A 21,995-nucleotide genomic window follows, 5' to 3' on the forward strand; every position below is an offset into this window, starting at 1 on the left:
TAAAACACTCAATAGAGAAAAATTAAAATCATAAAACCTTAGAAAAGTTTAAAGAGTGCAAATGGGTACCTGAAAGGCGTATCAATAACAATGTTTGCTTTTATTCATGCATGAACCAACAGAAGGTTTACACATAAGTTGTAATATCACTGAATGAACTGCGTGGCATACTCATGCTCACATACTGCCAACAATGAGTTATCCTCTTAGATGGTCTTCTTCTATGGAATAACAAAATTGTAGTCTTTACTAAGCTGCAATATAAATTTACACAATGTAGTTTTTGCAAGACTTTCAGTTTAGTGTATTAATTTTTTTTTCAGTTTTATTTTATTATTTCTTCTATGCATGAAATGTTTTAGACCATGCAATTTTTTAACTTATTTTATTTGAGCGTCACTAACGTGTTTTGTAGACGAAACGCGCATCTGGCACAAATACACAACATTTCTCTTTTCTATCATTTTTAGCGGATTAAATTATTATATCTTCGCAATTATTACCCAAAAATCAAAAACCACATGTGCATTCATATACATGTATATAACAGAAAATAGTGCATTTTGAATACGTCAAACTGCAAAGATGAACTACGAAAAAAATAAACTATGCCAATTTTCAAAACATACCATCAAGGTTGATGTATATCATCTGATCAACTTAAAATTATTTTAGCTTTATTCAAAAGCAAATCAATTCAAAAAAAACTTTGTTAAAAACTAGAAAACTTTGTTAAAAATTAAAAAAATACTGTTTTAAAAATGACGCGACCATAAAATAATGACGTTTATAAAAATCATTGAATATGAAATTATTTGATACAAATGTTATTCTAGTTAAATTACCTTCGCAGTTAGTCCCAGAAAAACCATTTGCACACGTACAATAGTAAGTAGAACCGGAACCAGTTACTGTACATGTTCCATTATTCATACACGGATTCCCGCTGCAAGGTGTAACTATATAAGACAGCAATAGAAGAATGAATTGTTTTAAAAACATGTAAGACAATGGAAAGAAAATAAGCGCAATCCTTTTTTAGATAATTTTTCAAATTTATTGGTTGACAAGCTTTTACAATAAGTCATAGAAGCCCGCTATGGATAACACATATCTCTGGTCTTTAGAACCAAAAAACAGTTACTGTACATGCTCCATATTTTGGACACATCTCTTTATTGAATAGGGTAACTTTAAACAATACTTAGTATTCATATAAATCATCATAAACCAATATAATACACTTACAAAAATATCTAGAAATCACAAACAAGCAAAGATGCTTTTACAAATCTTTCTCTCATTACACAAAAAAAAAATACACTTATTGAGCTTAACATCAATATGAATATTGGCATGCTTTGCAACAAATATATGAAGATTCAAATGGTGAAAAATAAATATAAACATATTTTTTTCTTACTATTGTAGATTTTATTTACCTTCACAGTTAGCTCCAGAAAATCCATTTACGCATGTACAATAAAAACTGGAACCGGAAACAGAACATGTTCCATCATTTAAACACGGATCCCCACTGCAAGGCGTGACTATAAAAAAGAAAGAATACATTAAGAAGTTTTATTTCCATAACAGTTAAAAGGTAAACATTTGAAGAAAAAAACTCTGAGATTAAATGCATCATCATGTGATTTTGTATTATGTAAAAGTTTTTAATTTATGATTTAATACTTACTTAATCTAAACTTAAAACATCAGATTTATATTTTACATTCAAATACTTCACTACCAGAATTACCTTCGCAATTAGTCCCAGAAAATCCATTCACACATGTGCATTGATAGCTGGAACCGGAAATACTACATGTTCCTGCATTCACACATGGATCCCCAGTACAAGGTGTTACTGCAACAAAGGAATAAGAAAACAAGACATAAAACACAGTATAATAACTCATGTTCCGTTTACATCCATTATACTAAGAAAATGTAGAAAGACATTGATTAAATCTTGACTTTTTTTCTTACATTTTAAGAAGAAAAAGCGGAACAAAATTGAAGAATTAAATCTAGTAATATTGTATGAGAAAATTGTGTTTTTCGTTGTTGTTTTTTTTAACTTTTAACATAAATGTTTCAACACTATAGTTTTTTTTCTATATTAAGCAGTTTTTCTACATAACTACCTTCACAGTTAGTTCCAGAAAACCCGTTTGCGCATGTGCATTGATAATTTGAACTGGAAACACTACATGTTCCACCATTTGAACACGGATCCCCACTGCAAGGTGTTACTATACAGAAACGAGAAGAAGATACATGCATTAATAAAAATTTATGTTGAATTTACATATATAAAATACACATTAAAGAGAGACAAATTTTGTTAATGAAAAGTGAGATATTGACCTGTAAAATTATATTTCATGTTTTTAAAAATCCTTTGATACAAATTTGTCATTGTATATGTTTGGGAAACATTTTCGAAGTTAATACTTTCACAGTTAGTTCCCTGGAATCCGTATGAACATATCTAAATGGAACATTAACCAGTACATGTTCATTCATTCCGACATGTACACAGCTCCATGGTGTTGATTTAAGAAAATAATAAGTAAAGTAGATTAAAATGAGGGTTCTTTATGTATTCTTACGTAATCATCTTCGTCATAAACATTATAAAACAAATACATGTTTTTGTACGTTGAATGAGGGGGAGTGAATAGAACGAAATTGAATAAGACATCGTGTGAGTTTGTTTTTGGATATTTTTTGTTTATTTTTTAAAATTTGTATTCAAACTAATTTAAAACATCTACCACAATTACTGTTTGGATTTAAAAAAACCTTACAGGAATTCATACACGGATCCCCACTACACAGTGTTACTATAGAATAGAGGAATCAAAAGAAAAAATATATAAACGGAGCATAAATCCTGTTCCTTTCACATTCGTTTATACAGTGTGTAGAGTGAAATGTGTTGTTTCATTGACATTTTTTCACAATGCAAGATGTTACTATACAGAAAGCATAACAGTAGTCACATATTGGTACAGTTATACATTGTACTTTAAAATAAACAATAAATCATTTGAAAGGGGAAAACAATTCACATTATCTCTTTTGAAATGATCTTAGTCCATATTTTTTTGGTAAGTAATATAACAAAATACCGAACTTCGAGGAAAGTTCCAAACAGGACACCCCTAATTAAATGGCAAAATCAAAAGCCCAAAAAGAACAAACGATGGATAACAACTGGCACATTCCTGACTTGATATACTAATTTTCATTTGTAGAAAACTTTCTGCACAATGATACTATGATTTTTTAAAATACCTTCGCAATTGGTTCCAGAAAATCCATTAGCACATGTGCATTGATAACTGGAACCGGATATAGTACATGTTCCTGCATTAAAACACGGATCCCCACTGCATGGTGTAACTGTTAAGAAATAAATGAAAAGGAAATATGTAAAGATTTTATTACAGCTCCTTTCATTATTCATCGGTATTCAATGTGTAACTTTATAGAAACAAATATCGCGATCAGAGAAGGAGTTTTCGGCTCCACTAGCCTATTTTATTATATGGTAAATTCTTGTTTTGTTGGGTGTAATAAAGAATACAATTTGCGTTTTGATATGGGCTGCAGTTAATAAAAAGGATAAAACTATAAAAAGGGTACAATTTAAATACATTCAAAAGTAAAACCTCATGAATACAAACTGACGTCCACAAAACACTTCACAGGAAACTTAAACTGTCAGACATAATTGCTTTGTGTTTATTGATGCTACTTTATAGCTTAACTTGGAATGCTGTTTTTTTTGTTTTCTGCACATTTAGTTTCTTGTTGGGATTTATTGCTTACTTTATAGTATCGATTTATCTTGCTATTTGCGGAAGATCTTAATGAGGCCTGTAGATGATCACATCATTGGTTATTAATCTTAGACTCTTAGTGTCATTTGCAATTACCCACATCTTTTTTTAAATTTGTCAAGGGAAATAACCTTTAAAAGAATGAAATCCAATTCACTCCTGTTCCACAGGTGGCATCTTTCGTGTTACCAGTAACAAATAAAATTTCTGGCATATCGTATCAACTGGTTGATGTATGATTTGAGCGTCACACAAAAGTCTTTGGTAGATATATAAGATAAGATACGATTTAAATTGGTCTAAAAATCAAAATTATAGGACTGTAACCAAAACATCAAATACTGGCTATGCATAAAGATACAATCATATGTCTGTCCACATTTGTTTAAAACATTTGTTTGTATCCCATCCATTATTAAACGAAAATACTGTTTCAATAATATATGTTTATAATCCCTGCTGAGTAGGTTGTACCACAAAGTTATTTATAACTCAATAAAGCATTTCTTGAATTGTACATGTCGCTTATGAATTGGTAGAGGAAACGCGCATCTTGCGTTCAAAATTTAAACCTGTTATAAATGATAAGTGAACTCATCAACGGAGACTATCAAGTATGAACTGTATTTAATGAATTATTAATGCTATTCAAAGAAATTACCTTCACAATCTGTTCCAGAAAACCCGTTTGAGCATGCGCATTTGTATCCAGTTACAGTAATAGAACAACTACCACCATTTAAGCATGGATCATTACTGCATGGGGGATCTGGAAATCAAAATACTATAATAACACTATTCTAAAATAGGTTCATTAATACTACTCAAACTTGAAGCATTTTTTTTTTCGATTCTTCAATTTTATTTCATTTGTAAGTTAGTAACGTCATACGTGGTCATTGGTTTTTGTCATTTCTTGAGATTATCACCTGATTTTTATTGATAAATGAGTTAACTTAATAAAAAAATATTTCAAAATCAATAAGGGACATAAATCGTAATAATAAAAGGTGTCAAATCTGTCAAAGTTACACTTCAATCATTTGTTGGTGTATGCCATTATGTTAAAATGTAAAAAAGGTAATTTAGGTAACAACCTGAAATCAAAAATACTCTCCTATTACATGTATTTATTTTATAAATATTACCCTCGAACTGGAACGTGTCCTATAAAATCTCAGCCAGCCTAATGATATTTAGACCTTTAAACTATATCAAATTTAAAATAATCATTTCTCTGATCAAACGAACGACTGCAACAGCATACCATTAACATAAAATCGTAACTTGTTTTTTTGGGGAAATCTAATAATCCACATTATAAACAGTCCTTATCTATTGTCAAGTACCATTTTTGAAATTTTCCAGATGAAACGAAATGTTTAAATGTATATGCTATGTTTTAATTTTAACCATGCATAATCAAGCACAATTAAGCCTTTTGTAAAATAATATATGTTTAAAAATACAAACCTGCGCAGTTCACTCCCAAATAACCATTCACACATGAGCATTGGTAGCTTGAACCGGATATTGAACAAACACCACTGTTAAAACATGGATTGACAGTGCATGGCGTTACTGTAAAAACAATCATTTAAAATATGAAGACAGAGATAGAGAGTTTCTATGTTTCTGTTTGTTTCTTGAACATGATTCATATCGAATTGTAATACGAGTTGAATTATATGTAGTCAGGCACATCCTACTATTTTTCCTTGTCAGCAAGTTGAATCTTTTGTAAAATAAAAAATAGCGGCAGTATAATTAAGTTAATAAAGATAGAAAGAGAAAAAAAACCAAATATAGATTAATGGAATTATATGCTTCAACCAAAAATTGTAAATTATTATATTTAAATCGAAATATTCAACGGAATATGTATCATTCTAATGTTATTCGTTTGTAACAATATTTTTTATTGGTCGTTTACAATAGTTATGAAAGGTAACAGGATTATAATTTAATACACCAGACGCGCGTTTCGTCTACATAAGACTCATCAGTGACGCTTAAAATAATTTAAAAGCCAAACAAATACAAAGTTGAAGAGCGTTGGGGACAAAAAATACGGTTAAGGTAATCTCTTCCTGGGATAAGAAAATCCTTAGTTTTTCAAAAAAATTCAAAGCTTTATAACAGGAAATTTATACAAATGACCATATAATTGATATTCATGTCGACCCAGTGGTGTCAATAGTTATCAAAGACTCATCAGTGACGCTCAAAATAGTATAAAAGCCAAACAAATACAAAATTGAAGAGCATTGACGATCAAAAATTCCTAAAATAAGTTGTGCTAAATACGGCTAAGGTATATTATGAATGGTTATATTCCACGTTTTACCAGTCCTTAACTAAGGGACGACATCAAAAGTTCAATGAAGGATAAAAAACTTAATTCACATCAGCGTTTTAAACTCAACCCTCGTAAAACTTGATTTTACTGTGGCATATATCCGTTCACCTAGCTCCGCTACGCGTCGCTAAGTAACATCCATTTGCGAAAGTAAAATCTACGTTTTACGAAAGCCAAGCTTAATATACAATATACGTATACAGTAATCTGCTAAATCACGTAAGGAAATAAGTGACACTTACCTTCACAGTTTGCTCCTGAATACCCATCTGCGCACGAGCAAGTGTAAGCAGCACCATTTATATTGCACGAACCACCATGTAAACAAGGGCTGCTACTACAAGGAGTAACTTCACAATTAGGTCCTGATATTCCAAAGGGGCACGCACAAGAATAGTCAGCTCCATTTATGGTACATGTTCCGGAATTTAAGCATGGAGGACCGGTACATGGGGTCACTGCAATAATAATAAACAAGTTAAAGGTAAAATATATGTCAATTGGTGGTTCTTCGGATTTGGATGATATTTTGTAAGCATTTAAAACTAGTTCAATAGTTATCAAGGTACCAGGATTATAATTTAGTACGCCAGACGCGCGTTTCGTCTACATAAGACTCATCAGTGACGCTCATATCAAAATATTTATAAAGCCAAACAAGTACAAAGTTGAAGAGCATTGAGGATCCAAAATTCCAAAAAGTTGTGCCAAATACATCTAAGGTAATCTATGCCTGGGATAAGAAAATCCTTAGTTTTTCGAAAAATTCAAAGTTTTGTAAACAGGAAATTTATAAAAATGACCACATTATTGATATTCATGTCAAAACATTTAATAACACATTTCATTAAAACATGTATGTTTAAATGGACAACAGCTAATGTTCAGTTGTTGTCGTTTGTTTATGTGGTTCATAAGTGTTTTTTCTTTTCTCGTATCCTGTTTGAATGGTTTTACACTAGTAATTGCTTTATAGCTTACTGTTCGGTGTGAGCCTAGGCTCCGTGTTTTAGACCATTCATTGACCTATAATGGTTTACTTTTATAAATTGTGACATGGATGGAGAGTTGTCTCATTTGCACTCATCCCACATCTTCCTATATCTATGTGGCATTATCACTTCAAGAGAGACAATCAGTAGACTTTTTTCACATTACCGACTGTTTTGTGCTGTTGTCTCTTTACAGACTCCGTTTCCATTCTCAGTTTTATTTTGACTCCATAGTATATAGTTTTTCGACAGGTTACCTAATCTGTGTTAATACATTCTGGTACTCAGTTAGGTAAGCGAAAATCTAGTTTAAAATCAGGCCATTTTGGGGAACAAAATAAATCTATTTTGATCTGTTTGTCGTACATAGACAACATGAAACTGTTATTTACATTTATTTTATTTAGGTGAATTCACCTTGACGATTGACTGGATTAACAATTTTACTCTGACATATTGATTCTACTAAATTCTCATTTAGCAGCAATTAACATCAGCGTGAATTGAATATTGTTCGTGGGCATACATGACTTAAAGCATATTTATGCAACAGTTCCAACAAGTTATAATAATAATCATCGATACCTGCAAGATATCTAAATTGAACAGTTGTCTAGACAAACTCTACGCTCAAGAAGAAATGCGTGACATACATGTAAAGGGTCCAACAATCACAGATCTTTGTTCTTTCCGGAAATAGCTACCCTCAATATTTGAAACTATAAAATTGCCAAGATAAAAAAATCATTAAAAGTGGACCGCTCAGTCTTTCTGTCAGCATTGCCAGTCCGGTTTCCAAAAGATCTTTTTAACACGAAAATATTTGATTAAAACATGCCTATTTGGGCTTGTTTTCTACATTAAAACATACGGCTATCTAACTCTCCCTTGTTGTTAGAGGTAAGCAGATATAGGACAGTGAATCAGGTTAAAAACATTACTTTACCTTGACATTTTTTTCCAGAGTAGCCATCTATACAGGAACAGATATACGAGAGTCCAGATAGTGAACATGTGCCGTTATGTTTACATGGGTTTATTTCACATGGTGTCACTGAAAAAAAACCATATGCATATGTAAACAAAGATGGTCCGGATAGGGTCTTTCTTTGTAGTTATTATGCCATTTTTCTATTTTGTTGAAATATTTGTCCGTTGTTCTTTTTATCAATTATAATGTCTAAATACAAAAGGCTCTACGTAAACAAAGATGGTCTGAATAGGGTCAGTGTTTGTAGTTGATATGCCTTTTTTTTCTTTTTGTTAAAATATTTGTCCTTTGTTCTCTTTCTTTTCAATTGTAATTTATACATGCTAAAGACTCTGTGTGAAATCCTTTCAGACCATTATCAATGAAAAACGTAAACGAATCCGCATTTTATAAGTTTCCAGCAGCACTTGCATACGGGGTATATATCTCCCAATTGATACGATATTCCCGTGCTTGTATTTCTTGAAAGAGGGTTGCTGCTCACATGGAAGCTATTAAACCAAGAGTTCCAAATGGGGAAGTTGAAATCATCCCTTCGTAAATTTTACGGACGCCATCATGAGTTCGTTGACCGTTATGGAATAACCGTTTCACAAATGATATCGGATATGTTCCTCATATCGTAACTACAATCCCCTTCCCTTTCATGAATGTGACCTACCGAATTAGACTATTTACTGGATGTGTTATAACATAAGCAACACGACGGGTGCCACATGTGGAGCAGGAACTGCTTACCCTTCCGGAGCACCCGAGATCACCCCCAGTTTTAGTGGAGTTTGTGTTGCTTAGTCTTTAGTTTTCTGTGTCTTCTATACTATTATTTGTCTGTTTGTCAATTATGTTAGCCATGACGTTTTCAGTTTATTTTCAATCTATCAGTTTGACTGTTCCTCTGGTATCTTTCGTCCCTCTTACATATATATATATACCTTCACAAACAGATCCTGAAAATCCATTATGGCAGCCACAATTATATCCATAGCCATCTATATTGCAGGTTCCACTGTTTAAACATGGTTGGGAAGTGCATGGTGTAACTAGAAAAAATATTTCATTTAATCATGTTATAAATATTTAAATTTTCAAGCAAAATACTGTTTGTATTAGTGTCAGTATGTCATTGAAATACACACCATCCTGTCGATAACGGCAGTGTTAATATATTCATGTACTTAAGGGGGTAGACCTTGGTTCAGGGAGATAACTCTTTAAATCAGTTATGCGTTTGTTAAAGTCAAGTTTTGTCAATGAATTTTAAGCATTTTCCTGAAACAGATTGGAAATAATCTATGTATCCAAGAAGCTTAGAACATATTTATGAAAATGGCTGACACAAACGTACTGATGATTTTAAGAGTTATTTCCCTTAACCTAGGTCTACCTCCTTAAAATATTCATTTTCTTTAATTCTTTCCTAGCACTCTTACTTTGTATACTTAATCGATCTTAATGATTTATAAGTGTGGGTGGTATATGTATATTTATGTTGTCTATTGCTCTGTTTATGTCTTTCTAATTCTTGAGTCTTGTGGTAGCTGTTTAATGTTCTAATCTACACCTCATTGCTTTTTATCCAAATGAATACTTAAATATAACATTGCCTTTTTGTTTATAGATTATACCTTTTGTAGGTCCCTACCAAATTAAAAATGAAATACAAAAAACTGAAACGAAATTCAAAACGGAAAGTTCCTTATGAAATGACAAAATCAAAAGTTCAAATAAATTATTCTTGTGCAGAAAATGGTGAATAAAACCTGATTTCATAGTAGTTAAACCTCTCAATTTTATGACAATCGCATAAATAACATTTAAATTTTGGGAACAGAACAAACAGACGATGTTTTGTTATCTAATAGTATCTGTATTGTATTTGATTAAGAAAATTGGTCATCATTTGACAACAAAAACACTCATCAGATCGAATTTAATGCACTGTACAAGTTCTTCGTATTCTCTGCTGTTCCTATGACAAGCAAATTGCAGGGTATAGAGTAGTGCATTATCATAACACATGTCAATCAGTTCACTTCAAGTGCATGGCTTAAAGTTGAGGGCCAAAGGAAAAACCACAAATATACTACAATGATGTCTATTGTAATTAAAATAGTAAAATGCCAAGGAAGATATTTTTTGTTTAATGATCTCGCTATGTTTAATGCAACAGTGAGAACTTCTTGAATCCATAGCCGTGATATTACAGAATTTGTTTTACATATGAAATATTCGGTTTATTAGTTAACTGGGATATCACGGTATTTTACTGTAGTGTAACCACCAATGGAATAAAACCTGTGATTTCCCAAATCGAAGAAAAGTTAACAACAGATAGCCTCTGAAAACAGATATCCAGACTCACAAGAACTCGCTTGTCTTCCTATATCAAAAGTTGCGAGCTTGGCAGAAATGTATTTAGAAAACTTGGATATAAGCCGAAATAGTAAACTAATTTAGAGTTTTAGTTTTCTTAAATGAATTGTGTGATAGTTTTCACGTCGGAGGCTTTTATAGACTATACTGTATGGGTTTTTCTCATTGCCTATAATTGCTAACATTCACTTTATTTGACCTTTGGTGGCTAGTTGTTCCATTGGGAAATATACAACATCTCCTGATTTTTTTCTGACATGATGAATTACCTTCACAATTGGTTCCATTAATTCCTGCAGGACACGTGCAGTTATATGTTGATCCATCTATTGTACAAATACCACCGTTTAAACACGGCACAGGTGTACAAGGTGTCCCTGGAATTACAATAGTTGTATAAATAAGTCAAGAACTTGAAAAAAGCTCGTACCAATAATATTGCTTGAAAAATATAGAAAGTATGATAATTTTAAAATACTGATATTACAACTGTTCGTTAACATTCTGTAATCTGGGATGAATATATCTACCTATACGTATTTGTTTACATTTTACAATAAGCAAAGGCAACAAAACTCAATACCAGATTACATTCCGTGGTTACAAAATCTACAAAACTAAACAGCTAAATGTCAGCTTATAGTCTGTGATAAGCGAATTTATGTAACTAAATACCAGCCGGCTAGAGTCTATGATAAGCCAATCATCAAAGCTTAATACCAGAATACAGTCTATAATAAGCAATTCAACGAAAATAAATACCAGCTTGCAGTCTATGATAAGCAATCAAACGAACATAAATACGAGCTAACAGTAATAAGTAAATCTCCTAAACTAAATACCAGCTTACATTCTGCGATAAGCAAATGTACGAAACTAAATATCAGCTTGATAATGTTATATCGAAACTACGAAACTAAATACCAGCTTATAGTCTGTAATAAGCAACTTAGACTGGGGTCCTGGCGTAGCGACGCGCAGCTAGATTGGGCCGGGATGCCAGGCTATAAGCAAATCTACTCAACTAAAATACCAGCTTGATAATGTAATATCGAAATTACAAATTTCAAACTAAAAACCAGCTAACGTTATGTGGTAAACGAACATATGAAAATAAATACCGGCTTACATTCTGTGATTTACAGAACAACGAATATTGAAGCAAATATCTGATTGGTGTTGATTCGGTTGTCTCATGTTTTGTATTTTACTCTGTTAATTGATAAACTGTGTATAAAATTCGTTTTAATATACATGAGGTAATGTCGCTAACAATATACTAAACTATACAATATACTAATCATAAATTAGCATGTAAACATTAATGTTCTAGTAATCACACTTACCACCACATCTCCCACCATAGTATCCAGGATGACAGGTGCACGTGTATGAAGATCCTGCTAGTACACATGTAGCACCGTTAAAGCATGGCGCACTGGTGCAGGGTGTGACTACAAAACAAACTCTTACATGTTAATACAACGCATGATAAAATTATGAATTGAAATGGGAAATATGTCAAAGAGACAACAACCCGACCAAAGAACAGATAACAACCGAAGGTCACCAATGGGTCTTCAACGGGTCACAAGAATACATAAAGTTAAGTAAATAAACAAATTATGTGTTTTTTGAGAGCGCAATTGACATGAGATTAATTAATTTGTAGAGGAATTGATTTGTGATATAAAGTTGTTCGGGGTTGCTTTATAACACACTATATGCTCTCTTTTATTTTTTTTTTATTTAAGTTATGTACAATTTAGTGTTCAAACTTGGATAGTGAGTGTACCCCTTTGAAAATTAAAGGTGGTTTTGTATATAAAGATTCCACTGTACCGTGAAGAAAATAATCTTAACAAACTTTCCTTATCATGGTCATTTGAAAACAAATATCCTGCCAGCAAATTTTGGAAAATAATTGCGAAAGAAAATGGAAATGAAATATTGGCAAATTATCTGAGAGTATAACTTTTAGATCCAATCGCGCATAAATTCGTAAACAGACGCGATACAACCGTCATTTCAAACTTTAATATAATGACTCGCATCATGATTTTAATTACTGTTGAACAAGTGTCAGTGCTACGAAGAATTTGTATTTCACTCCAAAATTATAATTTGTACAAAAAGATAACTTATACACAACATATACAATTCGTGAAAATGTTAAAAAGACTATACAATATACAATCTGTCGATTGTCGATACCTGTATCGTGGCTTTGTACAATGTCATGTTTTTCTCTAACTGTTTATGACGTCTTTATACTAAATCTATTTGATGTTAACTGTGTACGGATTGATGGATTGATAATTCAGTCCTAGATGGCTAGGTTATTAGTTGTTAGTGGCTTTGAACGAGCTGTCAGTTAAATGCGAATACTCTCAGATTTGTATTACCTAGTGTCTTTTTGTTGTTTGGATGTAGAAGAACCCGGCCATGAGTTAAGCCTTTTTCAACTAATTTGTATAGTTCGTTCTTATGTTCTATGATTTATATTTCACAGATGCATTCAAAAAAAAAACAATATTGTAAAATTGTATATTCTATAAGCTGTATTGCTCCTGAATAAAGTATTATTATTATGTTGTACTGTTATACCACTGTCCCAGGTTAGGAGGGTTGGGATCCCGCTAACATGTTTAACCCGTCACATTATGTATGTATGGACCTGTCTCAAGTCAGGAGCCTGTAATTCAGTGGCTGTCGTTGATCATATATGTTACATATTTGTTTTTCCTTCATCGTTTAATGAAAATTACATAATCAGAGTTATCTCCCTTATATTGGGATGTTTAAACCCCCCCCCCCCCAAAAAAAAAGAAAAAAAAAAAGTAAATTAAGCAACACAAATATTCCGTATTTGTCAAAGAGAAGCAAGCATTGTTTTTCTGTGATACTGAAAGTTTAAGTAAAGGATGCCAGATTTTTCGAAGTGTGTCCAGGTGTGAGATATATTTATGGATTATAAGATGCGTTATCAGCAAACAAATATTGAGTTTTCAGTATTCTATTACCTTCACAATTATCACCAGAGTATCCACTAGGACATATACATCGGAATCCGTCACCGACAGCATTACGACAAGTACCGCCATATAAACATGGATGAGGTTGACATCGGTCATCTGAAAAGGAACAGAGGTATTGTGGATCCATTATTTTTTGGATACCATTTTTCGTGGGTTTCGTTGGTACAGGTAATACTCTCTTGATTTTCGTACATTTTACATAGGCAAAATATGAAAAACTAGCAAGGATTTTATAAGAACTTTCCTCAAAAATGTATTTTTAAACTATATGTAATACCTTATGAAAAGAAAAGTAGGGGTTAGCAGGCTGAATTTGTATCATTTAGATTTCCTATCATGCTTTCCTTGATAGAGTGTTGACGCTCACAAGGAAGCCATAAAAACAAGAGTTTCAAATGGTGAAGTCAAAATCATCCCTTCGTTAATTTTACGGACGCCATCACAAGTTGGTAGACTGTTATATTCTAATGCAATTATTTTGTAACAAGTGTTCAAAATTCTCTATCTCCTTGTCTGTAACTAAGGAAGCCGACATTTTGAATTTCGGAATGTATTGACATGTTATTTCTACAATAATAAACAAAAAACTCACTTGTTGCGCCTAAAAATCTTCTTTTTATCAAATTTTATTACATTCTGAAGCGTCTCCAGGTAAACTATTTGCGACAGTAAAACTACCGATGGACGCCCTTAAAGCTTCAAATACAATACAGTTATCTCTTAATTATAGACGGAAATGTTCCTTATGTCGTAACTACTATTCCCTTCCCTTTTCACCAATGTGACCTACCTAATTAGACTATTTACCGGATTAATAATATCATAAGCACGATGGGTGCCACATACATGTATGCAACAGGATCTGCTTACCCTTCCGGAGCACCAGTTTTTTGTGGGATTCGTGTTAAACTTTAGTTTTCTATGTTGTTTCTTGTGTATTTCTACTTGTTTGTTTGTCTTTTTCTTTATTAGCCATGTCGGTGTCAGTTTATTTTCGATCTATGCATTTGACAGTGCTTTTGGTATCTTTCGCCCCTCCTTAATGGCACTACATTGGTAAAGCAAAAGGATTCCAAAAATCTGACAAAAAAATCTAAAGCAAAAAAAAAAGCATCATAAAGACAGGTTAGGCACAACTTTGTGGATCTTTTGGTTTTTAATGCTTTAAACTTCGTTATTTAAAAAACTGTTTGATTCGGCTGCTAATGGGTCACGTGTAAAGAAAACGAGAGTCTGGTGTTATAAATTATAATCCTGGTATATTTGTTAACGATTCAAAATATAGGAGTTTTAGAAAATTGTGAAAATGCAATCTTTAAGCTATATTTTGGAAAGTAAAATGCTTCTGCTACATAAATATGAACTGTTTATGACAATACAATGCACAAATATCGCGTTCTATCATCATTAAAATTTAAGTCATGCTAAATCACTGAAATCTTCAAAATTTTAGCATTTTGGTTAATTTGTAGACGGTTTCCGTTTAAAATGAAAGTGGCCGCATACGTGTTCATTCATAATATTGAAATGCAAGTTGTATTTGATGATAATACAAAACACATATAAAGGGTGAACACGGATGCGACCACTTTCATTTATGACAAAAAAAACATCTGAAAAGTGACGTTTTTTTTTATTTGATAGATTTTTCATATTTAAGCTTGAATAATATAACACGTTCTTACGATGATAAACAACGTCAGTACGCAACATCTATACTTCAAGACCATCGTGTAATATTTATGAAGTTGATTCGGAATATGTATCAACAAGTTCTTGGTACCTTCCGATGAACTTTTTTAGAAAAAGGACGAGACGTTCTTTGACATACCCCTGGTTCATCAACTTTCTGCCCAGACACTGGTGACGTTTTACAAAGTCTGAGTAGGAGCTGCATGCTCTTGAATACCGAATAAGTTCGGAAATGTATATTCCATATGCAGTTGAAGTTGGTATATTGCTACTAAGGTGGTGGAAATTAATAATTTCAAAATCAAAATCGTCTCGTTTGTAATAGATTCTGGTACTGAGATGTCTGTGTATGTCAAATTCGAGGTACAAGTCTAAAAATGAGGCGGGAAAAGCCGTGTTTGTTGTCTCTTTAATTTCTAGTTCTAGTGGATATCTTAATGGAACCCAATCGAAAAAGTTCGGATTGTTAATGGAAAGAACATCATCAATATATGTTTTAAGCCATTGGCCCAAATGGGCGTAAAGTGCTTTTCAATAAAGGAACATTTATAATATTGCCAATGTAAATTGTATTTGGTGATAACACATAACATATATAAAGGTCGAGGATGAACAGGGATGCGGCAACTTTCATTTTTGACAAAAACCATCCGAAAAGTTACGATATTTTGCATATTTAATAGATTTGTCATATTTAAGTTTGAATCGGAGCGTTTTTAATGATTAAACCAGTTAAAATCTTTCACATAAACTAATTGAATCAATTGAAAAAGACACTTTTAAAGTGTTTAAAAAGTTTCCAAAAACTTTCGTTAGAAACCTGAAATTTGAGGCCAAAATCGGCCCTTACCGGACCTACTCCTTTTTTCGTTCGGTAGATTCATTCATATATTTACTTTATATATGTTATCCCGAATAAAAAGAAAAAAATCAGCGATGCTTGTTATTTTGAATTTCATTTGTTTAACGTCATTGTTCCATTAATTTAGATTAAAAAAAAAAAATTTTAGCACTTGAAAAATAAGTCGTCGTAAAAAAAAACCAAAGAAAGGATAATTTCAACGATTCTTGTTATATTGAATTTCATTTGTTTTACGACGTTGTTCCATTAATTTAGATAAAAAAAAAAAAAAGATTTTAGCACTTGAAAAATGAGTCGTCGTAAAAAAAAGAAAGAAAGGATAATTTCAACGATTCTTGTTATATTGAATTTCATTTGTTTTACGACGTTGTTCCATTAATTTAGATAAAAAGTTAAAGCACTTGAAAAATAATTTGTCGTCATCAAATTTGAAAAGTTTTTCAAGTCAAGTTATTGACAAGCAGACGATCAATCGAAACATGCGACTTGTTTACTAATAAAACAACATGCAGTTAAAAAGACAGTTCAATTTAACCATTGGAGCAAGTGTGAAAGGCAACTTACCTACAGGGATACAGACATGATAACCGTATTTGGCAATAACACATTCCTCTCTATTAAAACACGGATTAGGCCAGCATTGATTAGATTTCTGAAACATAAAATGTAATGGAATTTAAGTAAATAGACTTAAATTCAGTTATCGCTGTGGCCACTGACGGATTGTGTTTCATGTTTTTAGATTTACCTAACATGAGTGACGTTATATTTTATGACGTAATTTAGTCCTTTTTAGAATTTCATCGCAGCAAGCAAGCTGTTTAAATTCAAAACCCGCCCTCCCACTCTTTTTTTTTGTACGAGATACTGCTCTTTTGTATTTATTTTTCAGGTTTGTGTCGGTGACAGTGGTGATACAGATTTGACTGATGGTGTTAAATTGTTCGCGATTAAGAAAAGTTACTTTTATTTGAACTTTGAGCACCATAAATAGATTCCCAGTAAATGGCAGAATTCGCTGCATAGAATCTTAATGTTAACTATGAAATTTTATGTTTTTGGATAATACAGACTACACTTGTGTATCCCACGGTGTTTTTTTTTTAATTTAAAGCACCAGTGTATCCCACGGTGCATCTTTACATTTTCATATATATCTATCTATCTATCTGGTTGCCATATTATCTTCGGGTAACCGACCATAGATCTATCTACATATACATCTATGGTCTATCTATCTATCTATCTATCTATATATATTATATATCATATGAATCTATCATATTATGAATAAAAGCTGTGACCAGATATCGCCAAACCATATATGTATTTTGTTTTAATGGCACCATCTGAGATAATTGTTTAATAAATCTAATTCATGGGGATTTTTTGACGTTCTATTTAGTTGTCAACAAATGAAAAACATTAGTATATGCAATATACAGCGTAAAATAAGTAAAAAGCTACAGATTGAAAAAAAACCCAAAAAACAATTGATCGAACACTGAAAGAGAAATTAATTACTGAGTCAAAACTTATTAACTTATCTAGTCTTTTATTAGGAATGAGTTTTCTGTCTATGAGGGAATAACATAAAAAATGTGGTGCAAACTGAATAACCCGCGTAGCATGTTATTATAAAGTGTGCACCACATTTGTTATTTCTAACAGACAGAACAAATATGACAGATATTCCTTATAACTCAATTCTAAATTCCATTTTAAGCCGGAGTAAACCATGAAAAACATTAATGACGTCACGGTCAAATGACAAAGTTATTTCTCTGTGCTGATAAACAAAACACTGTCAATAGCGTACTTATAAGTAACAGTTTTGGTGCATTGTATGTGCTAATTCAATCCAACATAAAACCTGTGAGTCTTTTCTTTTTCTTTTGGTCTATATATTTTTGATTTATTGCACTTAAATGTATCAAACAAGCAACTTTAATTGCATTTAAAATTACTCGAGAAACAAGAGAATATTACAAATTGTGCACATTTTTAAAATGTTGATGAAATTTGTAATACGTTGGTGATATTGTACAATTAATGTCTTTTGGTGAGGGGAGTATACGTATGTGGTTGAACTGGCATTTGAAAAACCGATACTTAATATTCAATTAGGCCAAAGTCCGATTTGAATTTCAGTTTTAAAAAAGTCAAATAAACAACACATTTACAAAGACAGTAATTGTTTTATTCCGTAATCCGAGACAGAACTTGACAATGTATTTTGTGACAGTCATTTACCAAAACATATTGTACATCAAACGATTTTACCATAATTATACACGTAAGAGCACGCGACGTTTTGAGAAGTGTGAAAATGCCGTATTATTCAAAATCCAGTTCAGATATATAAAAAAAAAAAAAAAAAAAAAAAGTACTGAAGGTCCTATCAAGATAGAACAAAACACAAATATTCACGAAATAACACAAAAAAGAAAAAAAGTATATACATGTATGCGGCGCGTAAACGCTTCCCGTACAGTACTGTTTTGACAAATTTTATTATGTAGAATTGAAATATTTTCAATAAATAATTTTTGAGATTTGTTAAAGTGTTTTTTGACAACATATACATGTCTATTAATGCCTCGTTCATACGTTCATTAAATTCGAATTGAATTCGAATCGAATGTAAATCGAATTCGCAAATCGCGTTCACACACTTTTTTTTTTCTTTTTTTGGCTGAAATGCGAATTTGTAATTACGAATTCAAAGCTTACGTCGTTTGGACAGTAAAGCGAATTTGACGAGCATTGTAATTCGAATTAGAATTAACGTTAGGACGTAAAACGTTTTTATTGCGAATTAAACTTATTCGAATTAGTTCATGCGAATCGATTCGAATTACTTGGAACTGAGCCTCAGTTAGACGATAATAGCGTTTGTATTCCATAAATTTCTTACATTTCTTTCCATAAAGTTCATAAAAATATAGTCTTACCATAGTCCACCCAGTAATGGATGAATAAAAAAAATCTGCTTGTACCGTCGACTGATCCCCTCCTGAAATGGATAACAGTTCACACGTCCAGTCTGCTTTTTTGAAATTTACGGCATTGCAATCTGATTGTAATAAACAATCTCTAATACACATTTTCGGCCCGGTACCAGAGTGGGCCCTTATGACATATGAATCCATATAGGTACCATCGGTGAAGGCACCACCGGTAACATTTTCATCGTTGTTGCAGTAACAGTTGCAGATTTTGAGTATTCTTGATATTATGCAAAAGAAGACGATTGGCAGCATATCCTTTTGGTTGTGCATTATGAGAATAAATGATTGACTAAAATCCAAAATAAAACTGAGGAATTCTTAATTGTTTTAATAGTTAATAAAAGTTAAATGCAGTCGGCATTACACATTTTGTGACTAGATTGTCGATTTGTACTGTGCTTTAAACCTTTTGAAAATTTAATGTTGACTCTATAAACACCCATTAAAATCTTTTGTATTACTGTCATTACAAATATTCTGAATCAAGAGAAATCAAAAAATCAAATTGCAAAAATAATTAAATAGACACATAATGGGTTGTTCTGACGGGGGTTGACGTAACACTATGTTAACATTTAAGTAACAGTTTAAACAAATAGAAAAGAGCTTTGAAATATTGATTATTAAACAATAACGTAAGCAATAATTTAATGACAGATAGCACTCATAAAACTTCTAAAAGACACATCAACGTATTGGTAATACAATCAAAATGACATCATGTAGCACTGTTTGTTTGTATTTGACCAGAAACCGGAAACGTATAATATATACCATAGGATTGAGTAAGTGCTCATGTGAAACTAATTTTGTTATCATTTATTAATGCTTTAAATTAGGTTGAAACATATTTGATGATGTTTAAAGTCACCTGGGAATGAAAATGTAACAATTGAAATAGAAAGCAAAATGACATTTGTGACTTATTATGTGATATGTTTTCTATTAAACTAATTAAACTACAATTTAAAACAGACCGAAAGTATTAGAGTATTTGATTCAAGCCACAATAATGTATATACGAAAGCCTATAAGGGTCACAAAAAAAATAATTATCGCGTAATATGATATTTGTTTCATCTCGTAATTACGAGAAAACTATCGCGTATTTACGAGTTTATAAGTGAACGAGATAATTATCGCGTAATTACGAGAAAATTAACGCGTAATTACGAGAAAACTATCTCGTATTTACGAGATAAAAATTCATTTGGCCAAGTAAATTAGGAAGAGAAAATTTTTGTAAAAATATTACTTAATTGTATAAATAATTTTAAGGGGCAATAACTCCTTAAGGGAGTAATTGACAATGTCGGTCATTTGACTTATTTAAAGATCTTACCAGGGGCGGATCCAGCTTTTAAAAAAAAAAGGGGGGGGGGTTCCCAACCCAGGACAAAAAAGGGGGGTTCCAACTATATGTACCCATTCAAATGCAATGAGCGGCCAAAAAAGGGGGGTTCCAACCACCTGGAACCCCCCCCCCCCCCCCCCCCCACCCTGGATCCGCCAATGCTTACTTGGCTAAACATTTTCCCTATTTCTATCTATTATAATATTCAAGATAATAACCAAAAACCGTAAAATAATCATTAAAATTACCAATTCAGGGGCAGCATCCATACAACAGGAAGTCTGATTCGTCTGAAAACTATTACCCTTTCATATTTGCTCTAAATGCTTTGACCTCATTTTAACAACCCCCACACTGGTTCTATTTTTAGACATAGTGGCTATGTTGGTTGGTGGGCGGGGTCTTTGGATACATTTTTAAACTAGAAACCCTAAAGATGATTAAGGCCAAGTGTGTTCAATTTGGCAAATTGATTTCAAAGAAGAAGATTTTTGTAAAAGTTTACGGACGCCAAGTAAAGAGAAATATCACTTGACCCTTTGGGTCATTTGAGCTAATAAAACAGGCGTTTCACAGGGGCGGATGCAGGAATTTTCGAAAGGGGGGTGCTAACCCAGGACAAAGGGGGGGGGGGGTGCAGGGGGGGGGGGGTGCAAAACATATGTCCCGATACAAATGCATTGATCGGCAAAAATAAAGGGGGGTGCGCACCCCCGGAAACCCCCCCCCCCCCCTGGATCCGCCACTGTTTCATCAGGTGCCCCGGAAGGGTAATCATGATCTGTATATCTATACGAAAAAATTACGAAAAGTGTGCATAATTATTGGTAGCAAACTTGTGATTTATAAAACACATTTACTTTTCCTCATATTCTTAAGCTATATACACCTTCAAGCGCTGAGCCAATTTGCTAGTTTTATTAAGATTTTTAATGAATTATTTCATATATTTCAAACATTTTCAAAGTACAGTTTAAAATCACCCCTAGTTTTTTGGTGGGGTTCGTGTTGTTTATTCTTTAGTTTTCTATGTTGTGTCGTGTGTGCTGTTGTTTGTTTGTCTTTTTCATTTTTAGCCATGACGTTGTCAGTTTGTTTTAGATTTATGAGTTTGACTGTCCCTTTGGTATCTTTCATCCCTCTTTTAAATTGTCTTAATTTGCAAAATATAACTAGAACTGATGAAAATTATTGACTTTTTGTCTCTATAGTGTCTTACATTTTAAGTTTCTGGTCAGTATAGCATTATTCCGGGAAACAAATGATTTTACAATTGCTCAAATACAAAAATATCAGATACTTCTAAGTCTTTTTCTGTTTTAATTGACAAATTCGGGATAGAATTGACAATTTTATGAATGTTTACATTAATGTATTTTTTTCGGATAAAATCGTTTTTCAAAAATATTATAACAAACTTTAATAACGTAAGTTTATCAAAAGGACTTTTTGTACCTTTTCGCATGGAGTGG

At 32.3% G+C, this 21,995-nt stretch overlaps 1 protein-coding gene across 1 annotated transcript; it reads right to left on the reverse strand.

Moving 5' to 3' along the window:
- Positions 1-61: 61 nt before the first annotated feature.
- On the reverse strand, positions 62-19,922 carry LOC139497088 (adhesive plaque matrix protein 2-like). Its single transcript, XM_071285142.1, has 16 exons — positions 19,113-19,922; positions 16,723-16,810; positions 13,590-13,700; positions 11,913-12,020; positions 10,836-10,943; positions 9,126-9,233; positions 8,149-8,256; positions 6,453-6,668; positions 5,325-5,432; positions 4,513-4,620; positions 3,304-3,411; positions 2,148-2,255; positions 1,760-1,867; positions 1,443-1,550; positions 846-959; positions 62-254 (listed from the first exon to the last, which is right to left on the reverse strand). The coding sequence occupies exons 1-16, from the start codon at positions 19,437-19,439 to the stop codon at positions 250-252; spliced, it is 1,941 nt and encodes a 646-aa protein (XP_071141243.1). The 5' UTR covers positions 19,440-19,922; the 3' UTR covers positions 62-249.
- Positions 19,923-21,995: the final 2,073 nt, after the last annotated feature.

This window comes from Mytilus edulis, chromosome 12, assembly GCF_963676685.1.
Source record: "Mytilus edulis chromosome 12, xbMytEdul2.2, whole genome shotgun sequence".
Lineage (NCBI taxonomy): Eukaryota > Metazoa > Mollusca > Bivalvia > Mytilida > Mytilidae > Mytilus > Mytilus edulis.

Excerpts from the sequence above, each read along its gene's own strand:
- LOC139497088 (XM_071285142.1), bottom strand. The coding sequence starts at position 19,439 with ATGCACAACCAAAAGGATATGCTGCCAATCGTCTTCTTTTGCATAATA. Across the intron at positions 13,701-16,722 it reads TCATGTCTGTATCCCTGTAG|ATGACCGATGTCAACCTCAT; the intron begins GTAAGTTGCCTT and ends GTTCCTTTTCAG. Across the intron at positions 4,621-5,324 it reads TTTGGGAGTGAACTGCGCAG|ATCCCCCATGCAGTAATGAT; the intron begins GTTTGTATTTTT and ends TTTGATTTCCAG.